Here is a 23,594-nt window from a genome sequence, read left to right as displayed (position 1 = left end):
TCTCTTCTAATTTTACAAATTGCAATAAAAAAATAACCTACTTTAACTTGATTTAAATTTAGGATAAAATACTTTCAAAACTTTTATTTTGATATCTAAGATGTAAATTTTTAAACATTTAAGTATCCGGGTAACCAATTGAAGCATTAACCGGTTACCATGCTGATGTGGCGAATGATGTGGTATCCAACTCAGTATAAATTTTTATTGAATTTTAAATTCAAAAGGTAAATCAAATCACTCGCCACATCAGCATGGTAACCGGTTAATGCTTTAACCAGTTACCCGGATACTTAAATGTTTAAAATTTTACATCTTAGGTACTAAAATGGAAGTTTTAAAAGTACGTTATCCAAAATATGAATCAAGTTAAAGTACATTAATTTTTCATGCAATTTCCCAATTTTGTGATATGAAGAGGTTACAGATCATTTATTAACCGTTATATTAGTATAAACTTCGTAAGTAATTTATTGAATATCTAGTTTAATAAATATCCCAATTCTTCCTAGTATAAAACGTTGATTATGGTAAATGAACTTTGATAATCTTTCATATATATGCAAATCATAATAAATGAACTCTCATTATTTTTATAAATATCTCAATTAATTGGTTTGCATGATTTGTAATAACCATTGAGTTTGTAAACGAAATCACCGCTATAAAATTATAGGCGCTGATTTAAATAAGAATTTTAAATATCGTAAAAAAATAAGGAGGAAATGTTAAATGAAAATTCATATGTAAATCAACTAAAAGTTCCAAAAAATATATATCTATACTATATTATAAAGCATTTGACAAAAACTCTTAAAAACCATTTTTTATGCGTAAAGTACTATTTATTAATGCATATTACTTAAAACTCAAGATTACAAGTAGATTGTATTTAATTACAACTTATTAAAGCTCCTGAATTCGTGTAACTAACTGCAGATAAACATAATCAAATACATGATAAACATCTTATTTTAAATATAAAAAATCTAAAATATAATTAAGATAATCATTGATATATAACATAATACTTAATTATTATGTTTATAAAATGTTATATTATTAAACCAAATATAAATTATTTTATTACTAACCTTAAATTAAATTATAATGAAAAAAAAAATTAAAAAAATTACATAAAAAATAAAAACTTTTAAATAGTTGATTTGATATTAACATTGATATTTTTTTTTCAAATTTATATTTTATTCAAAAATAAAATTATTATTGTTTTCTTAAAAACATATAAAATCGTATTATAATATTGACAAAGACAAATAATAAAATAGAACATTAAAATCAAGATGTGTCAAGCTGCATTGCACGAATACTCTTCTAATATTTAAAAATGCATATGTAAACAAACGTTACAGATTATTCATATAGATTCACATATTAATGTTGAATAAATTACAATAAACCTTTAACCTTTAACATAATTTATGGTTAACAAAATGAAAATTGATACAAATTTAATTCAAGTAACAAACAATTATAATTAATACAAGCTTAATTGATACAGTGTCGATATCACAAGAATATCTGTTTGAACTGTTCATGCAGCCATCGTGCAGAGGACTTTTCAGACAATCACCGCCGCCGCCAGAGACGGTGGCGATCACATCCACGGCGAAGTAAACAAGTTTTTCACGTAATCAACAAAGAATTTAAATTCCTCCAACGCTTTGACATCAGCACCACTCTTGATCAACGGCGGAAAGAACAACCAAAAGCTCGTCAAAATTATAAACCCCACCGTCAACAGCCTTGCAACCACCGTCGGGAATTCATATTTTCTGGCCATTGCTCTCTTCACCTTTAGCTCCACAACGAGACAGATCCCGTGGAGCACAAAAAACGACGTCATTTCCCACGTGGGACTCACAGGTACCACATAGTAAAACAGTAATTCGTGCATCAAACCGGAGACGATAAAAGTCGCGATGACCGCCGTCGCAGTCGCCCAATCCTTCGCCGGAAGAACAGATTTCACGGGTTTGTATACTGTGTGTCGCAGGCTATTTGTTACCATGAGGTTCCATCGACGACCCCAGAAGTCTTGTAAGGAGGTCGATAGGTACGGCTCGTCCGACGGTGGCTCAAGCTCGACTCCGGCCACCGCTCCGACGACGGCGTTCGAAACGAAAACCAGAAGATCAATCAGAATAAACACTATAAAACAATAAACGATTAACAAAACGTGAGTATTCAATTCGTGTTTGTAATTATACGCAAAATTGATCAGTAAGGGGAAAAGCATCGATTCAATCCACAGATTTACACTCGATTTCGTTTTAGGGTTGAAAATTTGGGGTTTAATTTTGACGAAAAGGGAAGCGACGACGATGAATTGAATGAGGGTTTTTGGTGGGTAAAGTGGGCCGTGATTGAAAGTGAAGAGGAGGAGCTTGAAATTGGCCAGCCAAGTGAAGAAGAAGGCGGCGACGGCGATGGTGAAGGCGGAGGAGAGGAGGAGGGGAAGGATGGTGAGAAGGTAGAAGATGGGGAGGAGGGAGATGAGTCTGTAAATGCCTTTGGGAAGGTTTGAAGAGATGAAATAAGTATAGGATAGAGCTGCAACAATGGCGGAGAAGAAGACGAGACCGGAGTCCGCCATTGTCGACCGAAAAGAGGGAAGCGAAGCGATAAATGAAAATTTATGGTATATATTTATAGATAAATTTACATAATTTCACATATTTATTAATTATTATTAAAAAATTAAAATTAAATTATTATTATATTACTTTTTATTTTATTAATGATTGAAAAAAATGTAAATAACATCAATTAAAATTCTTTAAATAATAATGTAGAAAAAAACCCTAAACCCTATTAAAAGTGATTCACTACTAGTGATGGCGTAAACCGGTCCTGGGTCTGTCCGGGGTCTCTACAGATCCTGCCATAATCGGTCTCGGTCGAAAAAGGTGAGTCCCGTCAAGCTTTATTGTAACCGGTTATGGGTCGCGAGTCCTGGTCCCAACCGATCCCGTTTATTAAAAAATAATTTTGTAATGATATATATTTTTAATACAATATAAAATTTATAATTGAATCACTCAATGGATTTTATTATAATAAAATTATATTATCTTACAAAATATAGCGAGAAACCGATAATTGTGAACATCTTTTTGCATTTTTTGCAAATCGATAACTTGGTATGTAGACCCCTCAACCAAGACACCTATATATAATGTTTAGAAGACAAAAAAAAAATACAAAAAAGGGCTAAAAAATGGTGATAAACGGTTAGTTTTAAAAAAAAAATAACGGATACATTTTTTAAAATTCGGGCCGGGCCGGGCCGATCCATAACCAGTCCCGGTCCCGCGAAACACCCCAAATTCATCATCGGTCGTATAACCGGTTCTTACCTGTCCCGGGCCGGGCTGGTCCATGGCTGGTCCTGGTCCCGATCCTCCGACAATCCCGAGCCGAACCAGGCCTGTTTACCCATCACTACTCACTACAATAAGAGGGAGTTTGGTTCGTTGAATGTTTTCTAAAATAATAAAACCTATTATAAGAATTGAAATCTGGAAGACGTTCCAAAGTTGGAGCATCGTTATGGAGAGCAAATTAGCAATTAATATTTTGTTGTCCCTGTAGTTTGGTTTTTCTAACATATCTGGTCCTTATTTTGAAAAACTAAGAAGCTAGATCCCTATGGTTTCAATTTTTAACAAGCTGGATCCCTATGGTTTCATTTTTTAACAAGATGGATCCCTATGGTTTCATTTTTTAACAAACCGGTTCCCTAATGCAACCATATGACTCAGCTCGTTAATTTATTAGGGCCTACGTCGTTGAAAACTGCAACCACATGGACTCAACTCGTTAATAAAATGCAACCACAATAACCAGCTTGTTAAAAATACAACCACAAGGGTACGATTTTGATTTTTCCAAAAAGAAAATCCGTTCTAAACTCCAAAACACAAACCATCAATTCATTAATATAAACGAAGTCGAGGTTCAAATAAGAAGGCTAAATATCGTAAGAAAATAAGAAGAAAAGCGTTCATACTTGATTCACTGAAAAATCCATTTGGAAACGAATATGTGAACTCATAAAAATGATCTATAATGTCGTTCACGTTTGAATCTTCAAATAGATTTGTTGAACGATTCACATGTGAATGTTACCTTAACCTTTTCTTTCTTATCTTCTCACGATATACAAACAACTACACACCGCATTATTTCGATTCCATCTCATCATTACTCGATTTCCCACTTTTGGTCCAAAAGAATTGGACATCAAGAAGCACACAATTACACCTGCAAGTTCCGGACCAAAATTTTTCGGATCGGTCACGGGTCCGAGTATCCCATCTATACCATACAAAAAACCTGAACCCCTTGTGCAAAATTTTACACTTTTCCTGTTTCTCCATCGACTCTTCTTGCAAACAAAAAAACAATTAGTACAAACAAGTGTCCTCGTTCTCGAGGGTCGACGTACCGGTAGTATCAGATCCCGCATCATCGATCGACAAGTTTGATATCTCAGCGCCGACAGAGTTATCCTCATCGCCAGAAACTGAAGGAGTAGCAGCAACTGATGACGGAGACGATTCGCTTTCGTCCCTCGATTGCTGCAGGCTCCAGTACATGATGGCTGCTGTGAGCATTAGTATCATCTTCTGGTTCACCTGTTAAGAGCCAGGCTCACCATGTCAAACCCGTGCCGGATTTGTAAAAGTAACGAGTTAATGATTCTCGGATTGTGAAACCCGTAAAACTTACTTCCATGATATCTTCGGGTAACAAGAATATCGAGCATCCAAGCTTTCGGGCAACGCTGATTATGTAAGTTGCATTTAGCTTCTTCTCGTCATCTATATACAGCAACAACAAAGAGAATGGTCCTGGCTTAATGCTTACTATGGCCTGAGGGTCGTGCACGAGGGTGTTTCAATGTAAAATATATGTATGGTCAGCTTCAGGGGAAAACCGCAAAAGACCCCGATAAACACCTGATAACCACTCATTTGTACAATATGTACGTATGAATACAAGTAAGTTGTAACTCATTTGCCCAATATGCACATGTGCATAACATGCACGTGCATAGAAACCAAGAAACAACTACAACTTGTATGCACATTTGCATATTATACAGATGAATAGTTAGCGGTGTGTTCCTCAGTTTCTCATTTTTTGGGGTTTTCTTTGAACCTCCCCCCCTCTCTATATATACAGAGAGATTCGATTCATACGAGAATTATAACAAAAAATAAAAGAATGAATATGGAACACGAAATTCATTAAATAATACCTTAAATAAATAAATCCAAAAATAAATAAGAGCATAAAAGTAATTTATTTATATAATAGTTATTTAATGCGTATATTTAAGATTCTACTTTTATCATATTTGTGATTTTAATTTGACTTGTATATATATTTATATATATATATATATATATATAATTAAAATTTATCCAATTATACATGCTTTAATGTTTATCCATGTTTTAGCCAATGTTTTACCCTTCTACTCGTTTTGTCGTTTAATTTGTAAGACTTTTAATATGATACATGAAACTTTTATATTTTATTTTATTTATTACTCGTCTAGTGGATCTATGGTCTTGGTACAAGTGTAACAGGGTCTCCAAAAAGATTGGAACGACCCTGTATAGCCTAATTTGGACCATACAAGTCGGTCTATTATGATTAAAACCAAGCCAAAACAAACTAAACAAGCTCAGTCAATCACACCCGGAGGTGGGTTTGCGGTATGTTACATCCAGACCAGATGTCTATCCCAAAGAAACAGTCTCAACCTGGTCTATGTACATCCTACCCTAAAGAGTCTACCTGTGTGAGATTTACTGGGTTTGTTTTGTTTGACTTTTAGTCCTTAAACAACACAAAAAACAAGTGTAATTCGATGATATTTGCATAATCTTGAGGTTATAAGCAAACCATTACCACTTTCGCCCTTGGTTACGAGGTTCCAGTTGACAACGCGGGGCTCGACTGCACTCAGAAGCTGAAGGAAGAATATCCCACTTGAAAGCTGCTTATCCTGCACGATTTAAACAAGAAGAAAACCAATCGCCACCGATGCAAAACATGATAAACATGATGATAAACTAGAAACAACACAACATCGTTACCGACCTTAAAACTGTCCATCTGAGAAGTTCTGCCGGTGTTCTTCACTTTTTTGTTCGCCCACTTCAAAATATCGGCATCAGCTATCTCCTTCCCTTGAGAGCTTGATCTCAAGTTCTTTAAAAGTTGAAGCATGTGAAATCTCATCAACTGCCACAAGAAAGCTGAAAAGAACGTAACAAAAATGAGTTTTATAACCTTTAAGGCCAACTCAACCGACAAATAAATGGTTAGGCCCGTGGGACTCCTCTCGATAGGTCACAAGTTCAAGTCTCTTCAGGGCTACTGGGGATTTTCTTGCTGTTTTCTTCAGGGTCACAGGGATTTTCCGACTGTTATCTTTAGGGCCATTGGGGTTTTCTTAGCCCACAGGGCCACCGGGGATTTTCTTAGCTGATTCAAGGCCCCTCAGGCCACTGAGATTTTCTTTCCCCTCAAGGCCACGGAGATTTTCCAGCTGTTATCTTCAGGGTCTGCAATAGGGATTTTCCTAGTTGTTATCTCCACGCCCCTCAGGGTCACTGAGATTTTCTTGACTGCTATCTTCAGGACCCCTCAGGGGCATTAAGGATTTTCCTAGTTGTTATCTTCAGGGCCCCTTAGGGTCACTGAGATTTTCTTGACTGTTATCTTCAGGTCCCTCAGGGTCACTCGGGATTTTCCTAGCTCTGCCATGGAGGATTTTTCGAGCTGTTCATTGAGATTTTCTTGGCTGTTATCTTCAGGCCCCTTGGGTCCACAAAGATTTTCTTGGCTATTATCTTCAAAGTTCTATGAGATTAGTCGAGGTGCACACAAACTGGCCCGGACACTCACGGTTACAGGAAAAAAAGTTTGATAACAAGGAATACACCCATGAAATGAGTCAAAGATTGTGTTGTGTTACCAAGTATGAGCTTCTTATTCCCTTGAACGAAATCATTCCCGGCTAAGTTCACGAGGGAGAATTTCAACTGTTTTCCTATCTTAATAACTTGATTGCAATTCTCGAGTTTTCTAAACGGCATTTTTATAGGAGGTTTTGTTGCATGCTTCCAGTTAACGGATCCTGGAGAAACTTTGTCTAGAACTTCCAAAAGTACCCATCTGCATCGACAAGATGAATTTTAAGTTGCTTAAAGAAACGATCTTTATTGCCCGAAAATAAAAGATTTTGTGTCAATAAATGTAAACGCACCCGTTTCTGACATCCTCAAACAAATTGTTTACGTAAGAAGAAATTCCAAGACTATTGATCCAGAGTCTGAAACACCTCTCTTCTCTAGACATTTGTTCATCATCCGTCATTAATTCGGCAAAAGAAATCTTTTTGCTATCGGTAGATAGACCATTCCTGCAAGACGTTTTTAACCCGACAGAGGAAAAAGAACACCATCATGAAACTAAAATAACCCTAAATATCAAATTTCAAATCCGGGAAAGCAATTAAAAATGAAACCAAACGAAACGAACACGGTATATCCCACCCGAAGGTGGGGTGAGGTCGGGTGTACACAGACTTGACCTCCACCATGAGAGAGTAGGGCGACTGTTTCTAGGGGTGTTCATCCAAACCGTCAAAACCGCACAAACCACCCACACCGCTTCGCAAACCGCTGTTTAAAACTTCCGTGGAGCAGTTTGCGGTTTGCATTTTACCAAACTGCCCTATGCGGTGCGTTTTGCGGTTTTGAGTTATCAAACTGCAGTTCAAACCGCACTGCACATTATATATATATATATATATATATGTATGTATATAATAATTAGGCTAGTTTAAGTAATATCTTTAGTTTTCTTAAGACTATTTTTAATTATGTAATATTTTTAGTTTTCTTAGACTATTTCTAATTATGTAATATGTATTTGGGAATCAAATATATTTGAACTTTTAATTTGTTTGGACTATGATCATGTTATTGTTGATTTTATAATAAATTTTTGATCTTACAAATATTGGACTGTAGATGTAAAGTGTGTTAGATACAAACCGTATAAACCACACTGCAACGCGTTTTTTTGCGGTTTGAGATATATGCGTTGCAGTTTGAGAAATTGTTCAAACCGTATATGCGGTGCAGTTTGCAGTTTGGCCCCAAACCGCACCGCGAACACCCCTAGTTGTTTCCATGAAGACCGAGAAAAGTAATTACTAATGATTAAGAGATGATGAAACGAGCTAAGCGGTAATCTTTAACCTTTGGTGGAATATTTGGGCAACAAATGCAAGATTTAGATTTGCCGAGCCTTCGGTTATGTCCTTTGGAGTTAAGTATCTTTTGCAATCCATTTTCTCGGCATGCTCAAGTACCAAATCGGCCCTTTCGGTGGGATCTTTGGCATCGAGAGTGGCTGGGCTGCCATATTCTGGTGCAAGAACATTAAGCAGGTGCGCATAAGCTTCTCCATCCTGTATATGAAACAAATAAAAATGAATGATATTCATGATGAATAATATTCACAAATATTTTAGGGTCATTCATTATGAATAATTCATGAAATAGTTGGTTCCCTGGTTCTCAAAATATTTACGATTTCTCATGTGAACCTGTGACTAGATTTATATATACATGATCCTAGTAGGTTTTAGAGTTGGGTTCCGGTGAAAAATGTCATTTTCGTGAGAATTATGAGAAATGTAACCTTCACATAATATATATGAAGGTACATGAAGGCGTTTGAACACAGAAACCGGTAAAAGTACACATTCAGGTCCTGTCACATTCACCGCCTTCACAAAATATAACATAACAAGGGAACATTCACCGCTTCTCCCTAAAAATCTTTTTTCTCACGTGACCCCAAGTCTTAGCTTTTATACAGGTTGGTGTACATCTCATCATCCCTAATTTCGAGTGGGATTTACTGGGTTTAATACGACTCTGTTTTAAAATATCTATTTTTGAGGGAGAGAAATAGGTTTTAAGGAGAAACCCCATAGGAGAAAATCGTTAAGATCAGTTGATTAAGTTTTTTTTTTTGTTAACCTGGATATCCAACCCGCTATGCGAGCCGACTAATCCCAGAGCGACTACCTGCTTTGCAGGTAGCCCGGAGTCACTCCATTTGAACCCGCAGTTGATTAAGTTCCGAAATTCTAAAAAGTGCGTCCAAAAGCGCAAAGAGGGTAACAAAAGCAACGCCCTTGCAAACATTATACTAAAAGAATATTTCGGAAGCTCAAGAAAAAGGGAAATTTACCTTAAGATCAGACGAAAAATTTGTTACGGGTTTCTTGTATCCTGCTTTCTTAAGATGAAAGTTCATCCATTTTAGTAAGAGCTTTTCGGGTGCTAATCCCATTAGCTCCTCAACATCCTGCAAAACGATTTATAACAACATTCATGTACATATATATGAAATGATCACATAAACCACATTCGAGGCATCCCAATATGTCGAGAAATAGAAAGAAGATCAAGAAATTAAACGTTTATTTTTAAAATTACAGACATTGTTGTCCTCCACCAATTCCACAAGCTGGGGTGTCTTCCGAAGGTTGAGATCCGCCAAGAGTTGTATCTGGAAATACCGCAATCGCAAGAACCAAGAGTTAGAAGAGAAGAAAACAGAAAAAGTAACAAAAATGGATATTTCATCTTTCTAAAACAAGATTGTGGGGTTCCTCCATCGACTAGACTTGAACCATTTCTGCTCGACATATGTTGGAACATCCATTCTCTCCACAAAGACTTTTTTAGAGAGTAATCTAATGGGGTTACATATAGGGGCGGGACCCACTCTATTCGATACGTTGGCACGGGCCACCGCTTCGTTCCTCCATCGTAGTGTAAAAAATTATAGGGTCGTGAAAGGTGCCACCATATCATTTTGTGTATATATTTTGGAACCACAACGGTGACACAAATTTCCCTTGGTAGAGTTGGTTTGCATGGTTTTTCTCCCACCCCATACACAAATGTATGACTCCGGACTCCCCAGGAATTTCAATTGCCCATGCTACTGAATCAGCTTCTTTATTTTTAGTAAGAAAAACGAAAATTTTATTTTATTCTTCACTCCAGATATTTTAGATCTTTCTCTTTGAATAAGATCTCAAACTTTTTTTTGGCGTCAAAGACATTTGGACCCGGGTTCGAATCCCGTTTGTGTCATTTCCTTAGTTTTCAGCTTTTAATTTTAGATTTATTATGTTTTCGAAAAAATTGCAGTAAAAGACTCGAACACTAACATCACATATGAAAAGCAAAGAACTAACTAATAGACCATTTGCGAAAATATTCATATATTTGTTTCTTATAGTCAAATGGTGCCACCGCTTGGAATAATTTCTAGGTCCACCTCTGGTTCCACACTTTCTCACATGGTGTTAGAGCAAAGGTCTATTACTCTAGGTAATCGACACTCTGGGACAATTTGTGCCCGTTTAGCCTCTGTTAGAGGGGGCGTGTTGAGTCCCGCATCGCCTAGACTTGGACCATCTCTACTCATGGAAGAAGATTCGGCCAAAATTAAAATGGACTTCCACGGGAATAAAAATATGGAACGAATGTTGGAACCTCCCTTCTCTCATCAAAAGCTCTTCTAGAGAGTAACCTAATGGGGTTCCATATATACTTACAAAGATAAATACAACGAACCCACCTTTATGATCTGAGAAATCAGGCCGAGTACCAGATGAGGCTGCAAAATGGAGTTGGTAAACATCAGATTACGAAAACTAAAAGCATCGACAATCAAATGTAACTCCAAATACACCCAATAGCTTACTCTTCCCTCGACGAGGTCTTCTGTGCCAATATTTACCACCGTACAGCCTATCGCCTTAGCGGAATTGAGACAAAGAGTATGATTTTCGTTTCTTTCCCAAGGATTAAGTATTCTCTTCGTATTGATAGCTCGTTCATCTATCGTATTGGGCACAGCAACATTGATAAGTTTACTGCATTATATACCGCAATAAATATATCAGAAGAATCACCAAAAATGATCGGATTTCGGCAGCAAAGTAGAGCAAGATAAAGCAGACCCTTTTTTAATACCATAGAAGAACTCCATCTCTAGCAAGCTCAAACAAACCATTGGTGGCTGGATTTATAGGAAGAAACTGCTTCATAAATGGATCATCCCTAAGATAGCTATTGATATGAGCAACATAAGATTGTTTTTCGGATTCATCGATCGTGTGAAGTAGCGTTGTCGTTGTCTCTTTAAGAAACGAAGATGAGTTCTTTGAATCGGGCGATTTTGTTGCAGCGTGTGATTGTAGAGTTACGTAAGCCTGCCCATATAATGCAACCATATCGGTTAGTGTATACTTCATTTGCAACGTGTTCTCGGACCCTTTTTTTAAGGAAAAGGAAGAAATGGGTACGTTTACTCCCGAATGTGGGAAGGAAGGGAAAGAAAATCTGAAAGGAGTTTGTGATCATTTGCGGAGAAATTGTCCAAAATAGCCAATCTGACCCCCTCCTCTTCACTTTATAGCCACCTTTTCAACTTATTAACTGAAATAGCCAACATTAAGTAAGTGGCATTTACACAACTTGAGTAACCTACTTTTTTCAGTATAATATTCAGAAAAAGTAGACTTGTGAAAGTGCTACTTGAGGAGTGTGCCACATAGATTGTCAATGTAGACACCATGCAAGTAACACTTGCGCAACTTGCATATTGTCTATTTTTCCTAAATATTATATTGAAAAAAGTGGGTTACACAAGTTGCGTAAGTGTTACTTGTGTAATCCTAGCTATTTCGATCAATAAGTTGAAAAGGTGGTTATAAAGTGAGATGGGGGGTTGAGATTGACTATTTTGGACAACTTCCCTCATTTATGACAAAAATACCCTCATACAACAATGTTGTAAGGAAGTGAGAAACACAAATATGTATATATATATATATATATAGAGAGAGAGAGAGAGAGAGAGAGGTTCAAGGAAAACCCTCCAAAAAAATGAAAAACTAAGGAACACCTTGGTAACCATTCATCTGGATAGTGTACACATGTGCATATAGGTAATTGAAGTTGTTTCTTGGCTTTTATGCACATGTCGGACAGATTGCATAAAAATTATTTGTATGCGCATCTGCATACCATCCAAATGAACGGTTACCTGTGTTCCTTAGTTTTTCATTTTTTTTCAGTTTTCCCCTTAACCTAACCCTATATATATAGGCGAACTATCGTGTGAGAAGGGAAGTCATGATGAGAAGTGTAAGAAGAGGCCCGAACCCTTGATCACTTTTAATCTCATGTCCACCCATGAATTCCGCTTTGGAGGGAATTGATCCGGTCAATCTCGGTGCACGTTATTCCATAACTTCCCTTCCCATCAGAACCCAACCCTATATATATATTTTTATATATGTAAAAATGACATCTTTCCTTTCCTTTATCTCCGTCCAAGGACAGAAATAAAAGATTTCATATCCTTCCCTTTTTTCCTTTCTATTCGTTTATTTTCTTCCCCAATTCGAGAACACTAATTACGAAAGACACCAACACCAAATATGTACCCTGAGGAAACCTTCAAATTCCACTTCATTGTTAACATCAGAACCGGACGAACATAAAACATCCCTTATTTCATCCTCTTTAAACATTCCGCAAAACGGCTTCAATTTCAAAAGCAAACCCGGCAAATCCCCAACAACAACTTGACCATTTTGATTCTTTACTGCTATAAACTACAAAAAACAATAACCAATGGTTTTCAAAATCAATCTATGGAACAAAGAATCATCAAAACAATCTACTAAAAAATCAATCCAATCATTTGTTCAACAGAAAACAACAATGTGATAGCAGACAAATTAAGATCAATTACGTGTCTGTCAGCTTAATGAGCTTAACAAGACTCGCAACTTAGTTGGTCAACTATACATAATTGTTTGGTAGTGACTTAGGAGCCATTTACCAAATGTTTATCAGGTGAGTGCAGAGTGCTTACCAACAAGAGAAATTACCCTTACTTATCTTATCAAGTAACATTGTCGGACATCAAAATGGATTGTTGGTAAGCATGTTAAACCCGGTAAGTATTTACCGGGTGAGGGTCGTTTTCCTCACTTACCAGTAAGACTCTCGATCCTATTACGCCTTTTACCGGCTAAGATTCCTGGTCCTTGTGATGCTCAATTGGTAAGGTAAGTGATATCGTTAAGTGCTTACCCGATAAGCATTTAGTAAACGACCCCTTAATGATATAGAAAATGGCTTATTTGGGGAATGTTTTTATTTGATAGGGTTTTCTTATATATTGAACGAGCGTGTTTTTTAATTAGAAGGAGTAGGTTTAGAAAAAACTTAGGCTCCTGCATAAAGTTCCTCTCTAGAAGCTTACCGAATAAGCTCCTTTCTATATCACACCAAAAAGTCATATATAGCTGACAGAATAAGCTCCTGTCCATATCATTAAGCCACTACCAAAAAATCATATATAGCCGACTGTATATAGCCGACTGAATAAGCTCCTTCCTGTATCATTAAGCCACTACTAAAAAATCATATATAATTGATTGAATACGCTGCGAGTCCATGAACCTCATTAAGCTGCTAACAAAACTTAACAAAAAACCGATTAATCACCTTGGATTTGAGGCTATGAAGTTGAAGTTGAGTGAACTGACTTTGAAGCCAATGATCAGAAACAATAACTCCCTCAAAACGAGACATTATCTTCTTCCCCAAGTTTCTCGAACTTCGAAGCCGATTAAATTCGATTGTTCTCCCTTATCTTCCTTCGCCAGTAAATTAATCACTGAACAAATACCAATACGAAATCAATCAAATCTTCAAAACCCACAATCCCATTAGAATCAAATTCAAAGTAACCCATCAAATCAATGAAATAGTAACCCATAAACCCAGACAAAAAAACCAATAATTCTACACGAATTATTGAAAAAAAACAAATATGCAAAAACAAAACACATTATGATCAGTGGGTACTGAAAACTAAACCACGAGATAGAATTAAACCTAGAATTCTGAAGACGGAATTGAAGCAATACAAACCTGCAGAAGGAATCGATTTTAACCAGATAATGAACTGTAACTGTTCGATTAATAGATTTCTACATAAAAGTTGCGGGAATCGATGGATTAGAAAATAGAATCGAGAGTGTATTTTGGTTTAAAATAGAGAAAGGATACGAGGGTTGAGAGGAGAAGGGAGTTCGGAGCTAAAAATTTCACCATTTTTCCATGAATGAAATGAAGGTATGGAGGGAGGCCAGTTAAGAAACGGCTGTACGGGGTTAATGAACGTTGTCTCTTAACTCTTCGCGCGTGTTGGAGAAATATATACACGCGTCGCATTTTTGAAATATTCATACAAAATAAGTTTTGACACGTGTAAAATCCACGTCATCATTTTTGTCTTTATTTGGATGGGGATCAGCTTGAACAAAGACGTTTTAATTTGAGTTGCGACACGTGGAACAACTAACTGTGCTCTTCCTGTAATCTGTCTTTACTATAGTTTTCTTAAAGCTTTTGGCTTATTAATCTCAATTAAAAACACGTAGAAAATCAATCGATCTAATTGGAGCACTTACGGTAAAATTTAACAATATCGCTTATTTATCAGATAAGATTTTATTCACTAAAACGAATCGTATGCAACAATTTATCCCAGTAAGCGTTAACCATGGTAAGAGTCCTCGTTCTCACTTACCAGGTAAGACTCTCGATTCTTGTCTTCGTTCTTACCGGGTAAGATTATTAGTCTTTGCCATATTTATTCGGTAAAGTAAAGTGACTTGGTAAGGCTTACCCGGCTAAGCGTTTGGTAAACGGCACCTTAGTTAAAATCGATTGATCATAATTGGATATCTAATTGTAATTGGATCAGACTAAATTAAAATTTTCAACATCCAATTTAGATCGGTCGATTCTCGAATGACAGTTTAGAACTGATCAAAACCGAATCGAACCGATCAACATCCAATTAATCATCCGAGCCGTTATCCAACTATCGTTCAATTAATTTTTCAAATTGCTTAAATTGGAATTTGTTTTATATAAGGTTTTGAATTTTCTCTTGTGTTGGTTTTAATACATATTAAAAGTGATTAATTAATTTGTATCATTTTTAGCGAACTGAATTGAATTAACACACTGTATGGATCCAATATAAGTATCCAATAGATGGAACCGAACCGATACAATCATCCATTGGATTGGATCAGTTGTCCAATGTTAATCGGATCAGATCGGTTGGCAAAATCCAACGTCCAATAGATGATTGATCGGTTCGGTTCCCCTCACATGCAATGGATGCAACTGATGAACATACCTAATTCAATAAGTGGGTTGGATTTCGGTAATAAACGTAAGGATCTCTACTCTTGAATGTACGTTAGGATGAAATATATCAGTTACATTGGATCAACTCTTGTATCAAAAGCAATTCATAAATCGTTTCAAGATTAAAGGTAATCAATAGTTCAGATTTCTTTTAACGGATTTCACTTAATGTGGTAAAATAATGGAAAAAGTGTGGAAAAAATCCAATGGACTTTCATATTTTGCACGATTAAGTCTCTAAACATTTTTTTAACAAAAAAATATCTATCAAATAAAATAAATATACTAAAAAGATACTTACATTTAAAAAGATTATTAATGAAATTTATTTTAATTAAACATAAAATATATTATGTCAGTGATTTTTCAAATTATAAAAAAAAAAAAGATTTAAAAAAAATTACTGATTAAATTTATTTTAATTAAAAATAAAATACATTCTATATGTAATTTTTTTAAACTAAAAAAAATAAAAAAAAAGATTTAAAAAAGATTAAGAATGAAATTTATATTAATTAAAAATAAAATATATTTCGTAAGAAAATAGAAAATAACTTGATTAAATCACTGAGCGTGATCAATCCCAACAAAAAAAGATAGAATCATTCTAATTAATTAAAACTAGAAGGGTACTTACATAATGCAACAAGATAAATCTCCATTTTAGTATTTTATTTTATTTTTTGTCTTTGTTAATATAATACGGTTTATGTCATTTTGAGAAATATTTTTTTTTTTACTTTTGAATAAAAATATATTTGAAAATATCATAAAAATTTGAAAAATATATCGATATTAATATAAAATTAACTATTTTAAAAGTTATCTTTTTTATACAATTTCTTTAATTCAATTTTTTATTATAATTTAATTTAGGTCTAATAATGAAGTAATTTATTTTTGACTTAACAATATAATTTTTATAAAGATAATAATTATGTTATAACTCAATAATTATTCTAATTATATTTTAGAATTTTTTTATTTAAAATGAGATATTTATCCTATATATTTGATTATGTTTATCCTTTATTTGATTATGTTTATCCGAAGTTAGTTACATGAATTCAAACATGAAGCTTAAATAAGTTGTATATATGTATAATTTACTTGTAATCTTGAATTTTAAGTAATATGCATCAATATACAATATTTCATGCATAAAAAATTGGTTTTAAGAGTTTTTATCAAATTCTTTATAACATAGTATAGATAAAATAAAATAAAAATAATAAAAAACATATAATTATATTAATGTCCTTATTGACTCATTTGTATTTAATATAATTTAAATTATTGATTAAAAAAGTTTGAAGTTAATAAGTTGTTTTTGGTAAATCACATGAATTCTCGTTTAAACTTCCCTCCATATATATATATAGAGAGAGAGAGAGAGAGGTTATTTACTCGGCACATCGTGGCACGCCTTTTAAAACACCAATTTTAGTTATATATTCATTTGTTAATCGCCTCTTGTGTGTTGGTGACAAATATATATCGGTTTCGGAGACAAAAACACTACGATATGGTTAAGCAAATAATGCCTCTTACTAGTAAAATCTCATTTAGCAGTTTAACGAGTTTAATAGAACTTATAACTTATTCAATTAGTTATATATGATTGTTTAATAATGATTTAATGATACAAAAAGTGGCTTATTCAGTAAGCTTATAAATGTGGCTTTATTTAGAAAATCAAGTTTTTTTTTTCTAAGCATGTCTCTTCTAATTAAAAAAACATGTTCCTTTCATCCATGAAAAACTTTTTCGTTCTATACAGACAATTTTATCCATACATGACTTAATTGGAAAACCAACCAAACAACCCTAAGCAATAAAATAACAACGTCCTAAAAGTGTTAGGAAGACTCGACTTCAAATCACTAAAACAACATTCACATGTGAATGAATCTTGCTTCACAATCGATTCATCAAACACGATAAAATGATGTCAAAGACAAACTTAAATGTATTAGATTACCGTCATCAAACAAAACCAAGATTCGGAAAAACAACTACATATCTTGCAGAAATCAAAAGGAACGAAAAAAAAAGGTGCCGTTTATATGCATAATCTAACAGCATATAGTCGGTTTCTTGGCACGACAATCGCCACAAAAGACAATGGAAAAACGAGCGACTGCAAACATTCACACTAACGAAAAAAATCCCTAAAGAACGAATACCCATGAAAAATACCAATTTCCGTTATGGCCATAGAACGTTCACGATCTACTTGGCCCAGTCTTTCTGGATGTCGAAAGTGTAGTTGAGCTCCAAGTAACATTTGTTGTCATCATCAAGAAACTGGGCACAAAAAGGTAAAAAAACGACAAAATAAACCGAATGTAACATCATCATTAAAAACCAAACTAAACAAACCCAGTATATCCCGCCTATGTCCGCACCTCCCCCCTTGGGGTAGCTAAATGACCTTCCGGCAAGTGTTTTTAAATCATGACAGACCATAGGGACAAAAATCAAAATTATTAACAGACCACAAGGTCGAAGATCGTAATTTACTCTTCAAATAAAGAACCTGTCAGAAGGTCATTTAACCTGATGGCCAAGTCTAGAATAAGATGTACACAGATCTTAAACAGACAAACTATTTCCAAGAACTTTAAAAACATCGAGATCGTTTACGAACCTTGGTTTTTGCAGAATAATTTCCTCTAGCAAACATACCCGAAGGAGTAACCTCTTCAGGCATTACATGTGTGTAAGGCTCGGCTTGAGGGCTGAAGGTTCCGAGCATCTCTTTTGAGCTGTCGACTACATTAACAAGCGTCCAACGAATTCATGATAACAGATAGAATGATGAAGAAAAACGACATTAAATCATTAACAACGATGGGGGCTTTACCCTTGATGCCGGTTTTCCAGACAGTGTTGGTGTACTTTAGCCCACAAACGATATCGTTGCTGACCTTGATGGAGAATTTCAAACTGTATTTGCTACCTTCTTTTAGGGTAAACCAAAGGCCTTTCGGGTTCCCAGACTCGGGGATTTCAAGAACGATGTCAGGTCTACCAGGAGAGACGATGCTAAGGCTCAGTATCTTCACATCTGGTTCTTCAACTACTAGCACCAAAGAACGTATTAGTTTCGAGTTTTTTCCAATGTTAATACTATTTTGCTACTTTCTCGAGTATGAAGCCGTTTTTTTCTTTAGTAGGCCAAGAGATCATGGATTTAATTAAAAACTCATTTAAGGTTGTATCCCTAAATGGCCCTCCATACGTCATTAAAGATGTTATGCTTGAATTGAGAGAACCTTAAGGGCCCATTTGTTAGCAGCTTAACGAGCTTAATGAGAGACAGCTTATTCACTCAGCTATATATAACTGTTTGATAGTGGCTTAATGATATAGAAAGTGGCTTATAGAGTAAGCTTTATGCAGAAAACCAAGTTTTTTTTACAAACATGTCTATCCCAATTAAAAAAATAAGTTCTTTCCATCTATGAAAAAACACTCCCAAACAAAAACCTTTTCAATCTATACACACAAATTAATCTCACAAACAGTTTTATCCATGCACGACTTAATGGAAAACCAACCAAACAACCCCTAAATTGATACTTGGTAAATTAGATTCTAATTTCAAGTAACTCTAAATCTAATAAATGATGATCTATAATACTATTATATTAAAATTTTAAAATGTAAAAGATTTATAAGCATTAGCCCAATCTCTAAATCTAAAAATCCAATACTAAAATAATAGGATATGAGATTGTGAGTCCAAATGTATTATAAATTTATAACGAGCAGCCTGATTGATTTAGACCGCCAAAAAAACTGCTCAAACCATAGAAAGGACCAGATCGGACCACCACAAACGGTCAGGTCGGTTCGGTCCGACCGGTTTTTGCGGTGCATCGGTTTTTTTTAACACCTAGAAAACTCATTTTAAGGTCATTCAACCAAAGGACCCCGAAACCTACTTTCAAGTGGGATTTACTGAATCTGTTTGGTTTGGTTTGGTTTTTCATGTTCATTTCCCGTTCAGACGACAAAAGAAGCTATGAATTGAACCAGATTAACAAGAATCAGTAAATCAAATAGAAGAAAAATACCTTCTTGACTGACATCAACACTTCCAAGCAGCTGCTCCTTCCACCTCCTCAAGCTCTCATCATCCTAAAACAAACAACACGTAATCAAGAAAGCCAAAAACAATCCCTTTCGACAAGATTTCAATCGGGTACGCAAATGTGATAAGAAAGTAAGAACCTTGTCCTTCTCAAGATGCTCTTTGATGCTAATTTTCGGGCCCAAATGTATTTGGGTATCTTCTTCATCAGTTGCATAACAAGAGGATTCGGATGCATCATCATGAACTACGGATCCAGATGGCGGGGTGTCATGCGATTCAGCGTGCTTGTCGTCTTTATCATCAGTATCACCCATGTTGCCTCAAAATCTAACAAGAAAAAACAAAAGTTACCAATCTATAAGCATAATGCAAGAACAGCAAAGAACTCCAATCTTTTGAATACCCACAAAAATTTGGGAAATTTACCGAAATAGCCAAAGCTAATAGGTAGTTTCATTCTTTACCCAACTTCAAACCCAAATTCACTTTTTAACCAATCTTTACGTAGAAGTCTTACACATATGCGTAAGGATTGGTTTCGGCAAAAAAAGAAAAAAGAGGTTTCTGCGTAAGGATCCAGAAACCTTACGCATATAGTGGAATCCTTATGCAGAAACCTTAAGCATATGCATAAGGTTTCTGGATCCTTATGCAGATACCTATTTTTTCCTTTTTTTAGCCGAAAACCAATCCTTGTGCATATGCATAAGCCTTCTGCGTAAGGATCGGCTAAAAAGTGAATTTGGGTCAGAAAATGACTAAAAAGTGAAACCCTATTTGCTGACTGGCTAATTCTGTCAATTTCCCCAAAAATTATCTATGAATGCAATGAGTTCAAGCTTCTACAAAGTAAAGAATCAACCAAAAAAGATCAAAATTTGGGGAACATGCCAAGAATCTGCAACTGAAGATGAAGAAGATACCCAATAACAGTGAAAAACTAGAAATTTTAGGTACCCAATCAAGAAATTAGGCCAAAAATGAGAGATAAGTATAAAGAAAACACAATTAAATTGTGGGTTGGTGTAAGAACTGGCTAGATACCTCTGGTTTTGAAAAAAAAGAGAGGAGCAAAAACCAGCAACTGAAGATGGATTATCCAAAGAACCTAAAATGAGAAAAAAGCATGAACAGAGGAGGGAAATTCCAATAATGATCCCAAAAGAACACCAATCTATTAAATACCTACAACATCTTATCTACAGATGCAATGAATTGACGCTTCTGCATAGATAAGATTCAACCAAAAAGGATTGAAATTAGGAGAAACAAGGCAAGAATCTGCAATCCCCATGAAATTTATGAATAATGTAATGTTATATACAGTGAAAAGCTACAAATAAAAGGTACCCATTTCAAAAAACAGGACTAAGAATGAGAGATTTGAAAGGAAAAAAAAGCACTATTAAATTGTGGGTTGGTGAAAGAACCTTTAACAAAACAAAATTTTCAAAAACAATAGAGAGGGAAATCCAAATAATAACTCAAAAAGCATCGTATCTTTCAAATACTCAAAAAAGTTATCCATAAATGCAATGAATTGAACAAATTAATCACAAATAGAAGCTTCAAAAGTCGACTAGAAAAGAATAGAGTCCAGGGGAACAAGTCAAGAATATATAATTCCAAGAGATTTACAAGTAATGCAATGGGGGAAAAACAACAAACACATGGTGGGCATTCGAGAAAACGGAAGCAAACAGAATTAAATAGTGGGTTGTTGAAAGAATGATGACATACCTCTCAGGATCAAAAAAGGAACCCAGCAAGTAATGATGGGTTATACCAAAGAACCCTTGACTAACTTAAAAAAATCATTACGAATTTCTTCCGAAGATGGCAATCCAGTGAAGGGGAATAAAGGACAGAAGAATTGGGGTGTGTTTTGGGGGAAAATATTGTTCGATTGAAGAGAGAGAGAAAAGGTAAAAGTTGCTTAATTTAACGGAAAAGGAATGTGGGAAATGGTCGTGTGGTGATCCAAATATGGTGATGATCAATCGAATAGTTTTGGGCAAGAAATATGGACCCTCAGACGATTTCAATCTATGATACTCCCTTTCTGTTTTTCCTTTTTTAGTTCTTTGGTTTATGACGAGATGCTGCATACCAAAGAATACTTCTAATATATATATTTGGTGATGATGAGATGTTGCATACCAAAAATCTTGAATTAATTTATTCATATATATTTAGACAGAATGATGGTGTGAGAAGTTAAACATTTTATAAGAAGGTAAAAAGTTTCAATATCATGTATGATTATATTTCTTTGGGTATATTTAATCATATACGATCAAGCGTGTATCATGCATGTAATAATATATGATACTGAAAACTTATCGTCTTCTCACAAAATGTTTAACTTCTCGTTTGAACATATCCTTACATACATATAAATATGTACATACACACACACACACACAATATATATATATATATATATATATATATATATAAAGAGAGAGAGAGAGAGAGAGAGTTGCGTTCACGTGAGACAAAGTTGTTTTCGTGGGACACGATTTTTACACTTGAAACTTCACAACAAACTATTGTGAAGGTTACATTCGCAGTGTTTTGTTGTGAAGTTTCAAGTGTAAAAATCGTGTATCACGTCTCACAAAAACAATCTTGTTTCACAACAAAACACAAAATAAAACTCGTTTAACTTAACGAGTCGAGCTTCATAACATCAATGTTCGACTCGGCTCATTCGAAAACTTGATTAAACTTTTCCAGTTGAGTCAATCCGAGCCATTCGAGCCAAATATACATATGCCCATAAATCATATAATAAAAAGATAAAAATTATCAACCTCGAATCCAACTCGAATAACTTACTACTCGGCTCGGCTCGGCTCGGCTCGTTTACACCCTACCCTCCCAAGAGAAAAAAAACAACTCGATAAAACATGGATCAAGCCTAATTGTAGTGTCATAAATTTTAATAATTTTTGAACACGAGAGAAAGGAAATAAGAGATGTCATTTTTATCAATATATATTGTTTAGAAATATATCATTTAGGATGAAAGATTGGATAATTTTGTAATTTTAATATTTTCCTAAAAGATATAATTTATTTCCTTTTCTTTCCTTCCCTTTCCTCCCAGATTTGGGACGAAAGTTTTGGAAGGAAACTTATCAGTATTTTCCTCCCATTTCCTTTTATTTCTCTCTTCAAAAGTTTCGAGAACTCAGGTTTTTTTTTACGTTCCTCTCCTTTCCCTCCATTTTCTTTATTTTCATTTCCTTCGTAAAAGAGATTTCGAAAACACAACGTTAGGGGTTGTCTACCAAATGCTTATTTGGTTAAGTGCTTACCAAGTCACTTTACTTTATCGGATGAATATGAGAATTTTCAAGAATCTTACACAGTAAGAGCGAAAGTAAGGACCAAGAGTTTTACCCGGTAAGTAATAGCGACAACTCTTACCACTGTTAGTGCTTATTGGGTTAACTTATTACATACGATGCCGTTTTGATGAATTAAAATTTTACCCGGTAAGTAAGTGATAGTGTGAAATTTTACCAGTAAAAAGTTATTGAGTAAGTATTTGGTAAACGACCCCTTAGTCTGATTTTTTTACCACATCGGTTTCTATTATGCCATATTAACATTTTATAAAGTTCTTTAATCTATAAATCTATAAAATCGGCTTTATTACCATGAAAATCTTACAATTTCACAAAAATACTTCGCCAAGACCTAACGAGAGTACATAAGCATAGAAACAGTGTTCAGTAAAATCGAGGTTGGGAGGAATAGAAATGCAACAAAAAAAACATAGACCTAAAGCTCTGACTTGAAAAAGCTTGGATCTAAAAAGCCTAAACTCGAGCCTATGCCACCAAACAGTCTAGCCAAACCTATTTCCACATCCAAAGCCCGGCCAGAGCTTTTCTTCATTTGGTATTTAAAAGGTCCAAACCTATATAGAGGAGAGGTTGACTTTCCGTGAGAATAAGAGTTAAGGTGAGAAATGTAAGAAACGATCCCCACCCTTACATGCATATTAGAATGAGATGCATTGATCAATCCCCCACGACTCACGAGAGAGTTTGAGTTAAAGATGATCAATGGTCCAGGTCTTTTCTTATGCTTCT

At 34.9% G+C, this 23,594-nt stretch overlaps 2 protein-coding genes across 8 annotated transcripts; both read right to left on the bottom strand.

The window, feature by feature from the left end:
- Positions 1 to 1,434: 1,434 nt before the first annotated feature.
- LOC112500325 (fimbrin-4-like) lies at positions 1,435 to 14,291 on the bottom strand. Of its 4 annotated transcripts, XM_025103782.1 has the most exons (16): positions 14,094 to 14,291; positions 13,665 to 13,836; positions 12,593 to 12,763; positions 11,115 to 11,353; positions 10,843 to 11,014; positions 10,717 to 10,755; positions 9,565 to 9,633; positions 9,313 to 9,429; positions 8,310 to 8,521; positions 7,310 to 7,465; positions 7,019 to 7,218; positions 6,139 to 6,296; positions 5,947 to 6,043; positions 4,756 to 4,847; positions 4,472 to 4,661; positions 1,435 to 2,172 (listed from the first exon to the last, which is right to left on the bottom strand). In XM_025103782.1, the coding sequence occupies exons 2-16, from the start codon at positions 13,749 to 13,751 to the stop codon at positions 1,619 to 1,621; spliced, it is 2,553 nt and encodes an 850-aa protein (XP_024959550.1). In that variant the 5' UTR covers positions 13,752 to 13,836; positions 14,094 to 14,291; the 3' UTR covers positions 1,435 to 1,618. The 4 variants fall into 4 exon arrangements, with proteins under 4 accessions (XP_024959550.1, XP_024959551.1, XP_024959552.1 ...); XM_025103783.1 differs by lacking the exon at positions 12,593 to 12,763; XM_025103784.1 differs by lacking the exons at positions 13,665 to 13,836; positions 14,094 to 14,291 and having other exon boundaries at positions 12,604 to 12,677.
- A 3,042-nt stretch (positions 14,292 to 17,333) lies between these two features.
- LOC112500339 (rho GDP-dissociation inhibitor 1-like) lies at positions 17,334 to 21,527 on the bottom strand. Of its 4 annotated transcripts, none has more exons than XM_025103811.1 (7): positions 20,678 to 20,762; positions 20,533 to 20,596; positions 19,626 to 19,815; positions 19,469 to 19,532; positions 18,253 to 18,468; positions 18,037 to 18,161; positions 17,334 to 17,693 (listed from the first exon to the last, which is right to left on the bottom strand). In XM_025103811.1, exons 3-7 carry the CDS (start codon positions 19,800 to 19,802, stop codon positions 17,619 to 17,621), a joined length of 657 nt encoding a protein of 218 aa, XP_024959579.1. In that variant the 5' UTR covers positions 19,803 to 19,815; positions 20,533 to 20,596; positions 20,678 to 20,762; the 3' UTR covers positions 17,334 to 17,618. The 4 variants fall into 4 exon arrangements, with proteins under 4 accessions (XP_024959579.1, XP_024959580.1, XP_024959578.1 ...); XM_025103812.1 differs by having other exon boundaries at positions 20,674 to 20,742; XM_025103810.1 differs by lacking the exons at positions 20,533 to 20,596; positions 20,678 to 20,762 and adding an exon at positions 21,229 to 21,527.
- Between the last annotated feature and the right edge of the window lie 2,067 nt (positions 21,528 to 23,594).

Source organism: Cynara cardunculus, assembly GCF_001531365.2.
Source record: "Cynara cardunculus var. scolymus isolate 2C chromosome LG 17, CcrdV1, whole genome shotgun sequence".
NCBI classification, from domain to species: domain Eukaryota; kingdom Viridiplantae; phylum Streptophyta; class Magnoliopsida; order Asterales; family Asteraceae; genus Cynara; species Cynara cardunculus.
This window is presented reverse-complemented; position numbering and strand designations above follow the sequence as displayed.

Bases quoted from the DNA above. Each gene is read 5' to 3' on its own strand.
- LOC112500339 (XM_025103810.1), bottom strand. From the start codon at position 19,802: ATGGGTGATACTGATGATAAAGACGACAAGCACGCTGAATCGCATGAC. The intron at 19,533-19,625 runs GTTCTTACTTTC...TGTTTGTTTTAG, and splicing joins AGCATCTTGAGAAGGACAAG to GATGATGAGAGCTTGAGGAG. The intron at 17,694-18,036 runs GTTCGTAAACGA...TTTTGTGCCCAG, and splicing joins ATTATTCTGCAAAAACCAAG to TTTCTTGATGATGACAACAA.
- LOC112500325 (XM_025103782.1), bottom strand. From the start codon at position 13,751: ATGTCTCGTTTTGAGGGAGTTATTGTTTCTGATCATTGGCTTCAAAGT. The intron at 9,634-10,716 runs GTGGGTTCGTTG...CGGTATTTCCAG, and splicing joins TGATTTCTCAGATCATAAAG to ATACAACTCTTGGCGGATCT. The intron at 9,430-9,564 runs GTCTGTAATTTT...ATCGTTTTGCAG, and splicing joins AATTGGTGGAGGACAACAAT to GATGTTGAGGAGCTAATGGG.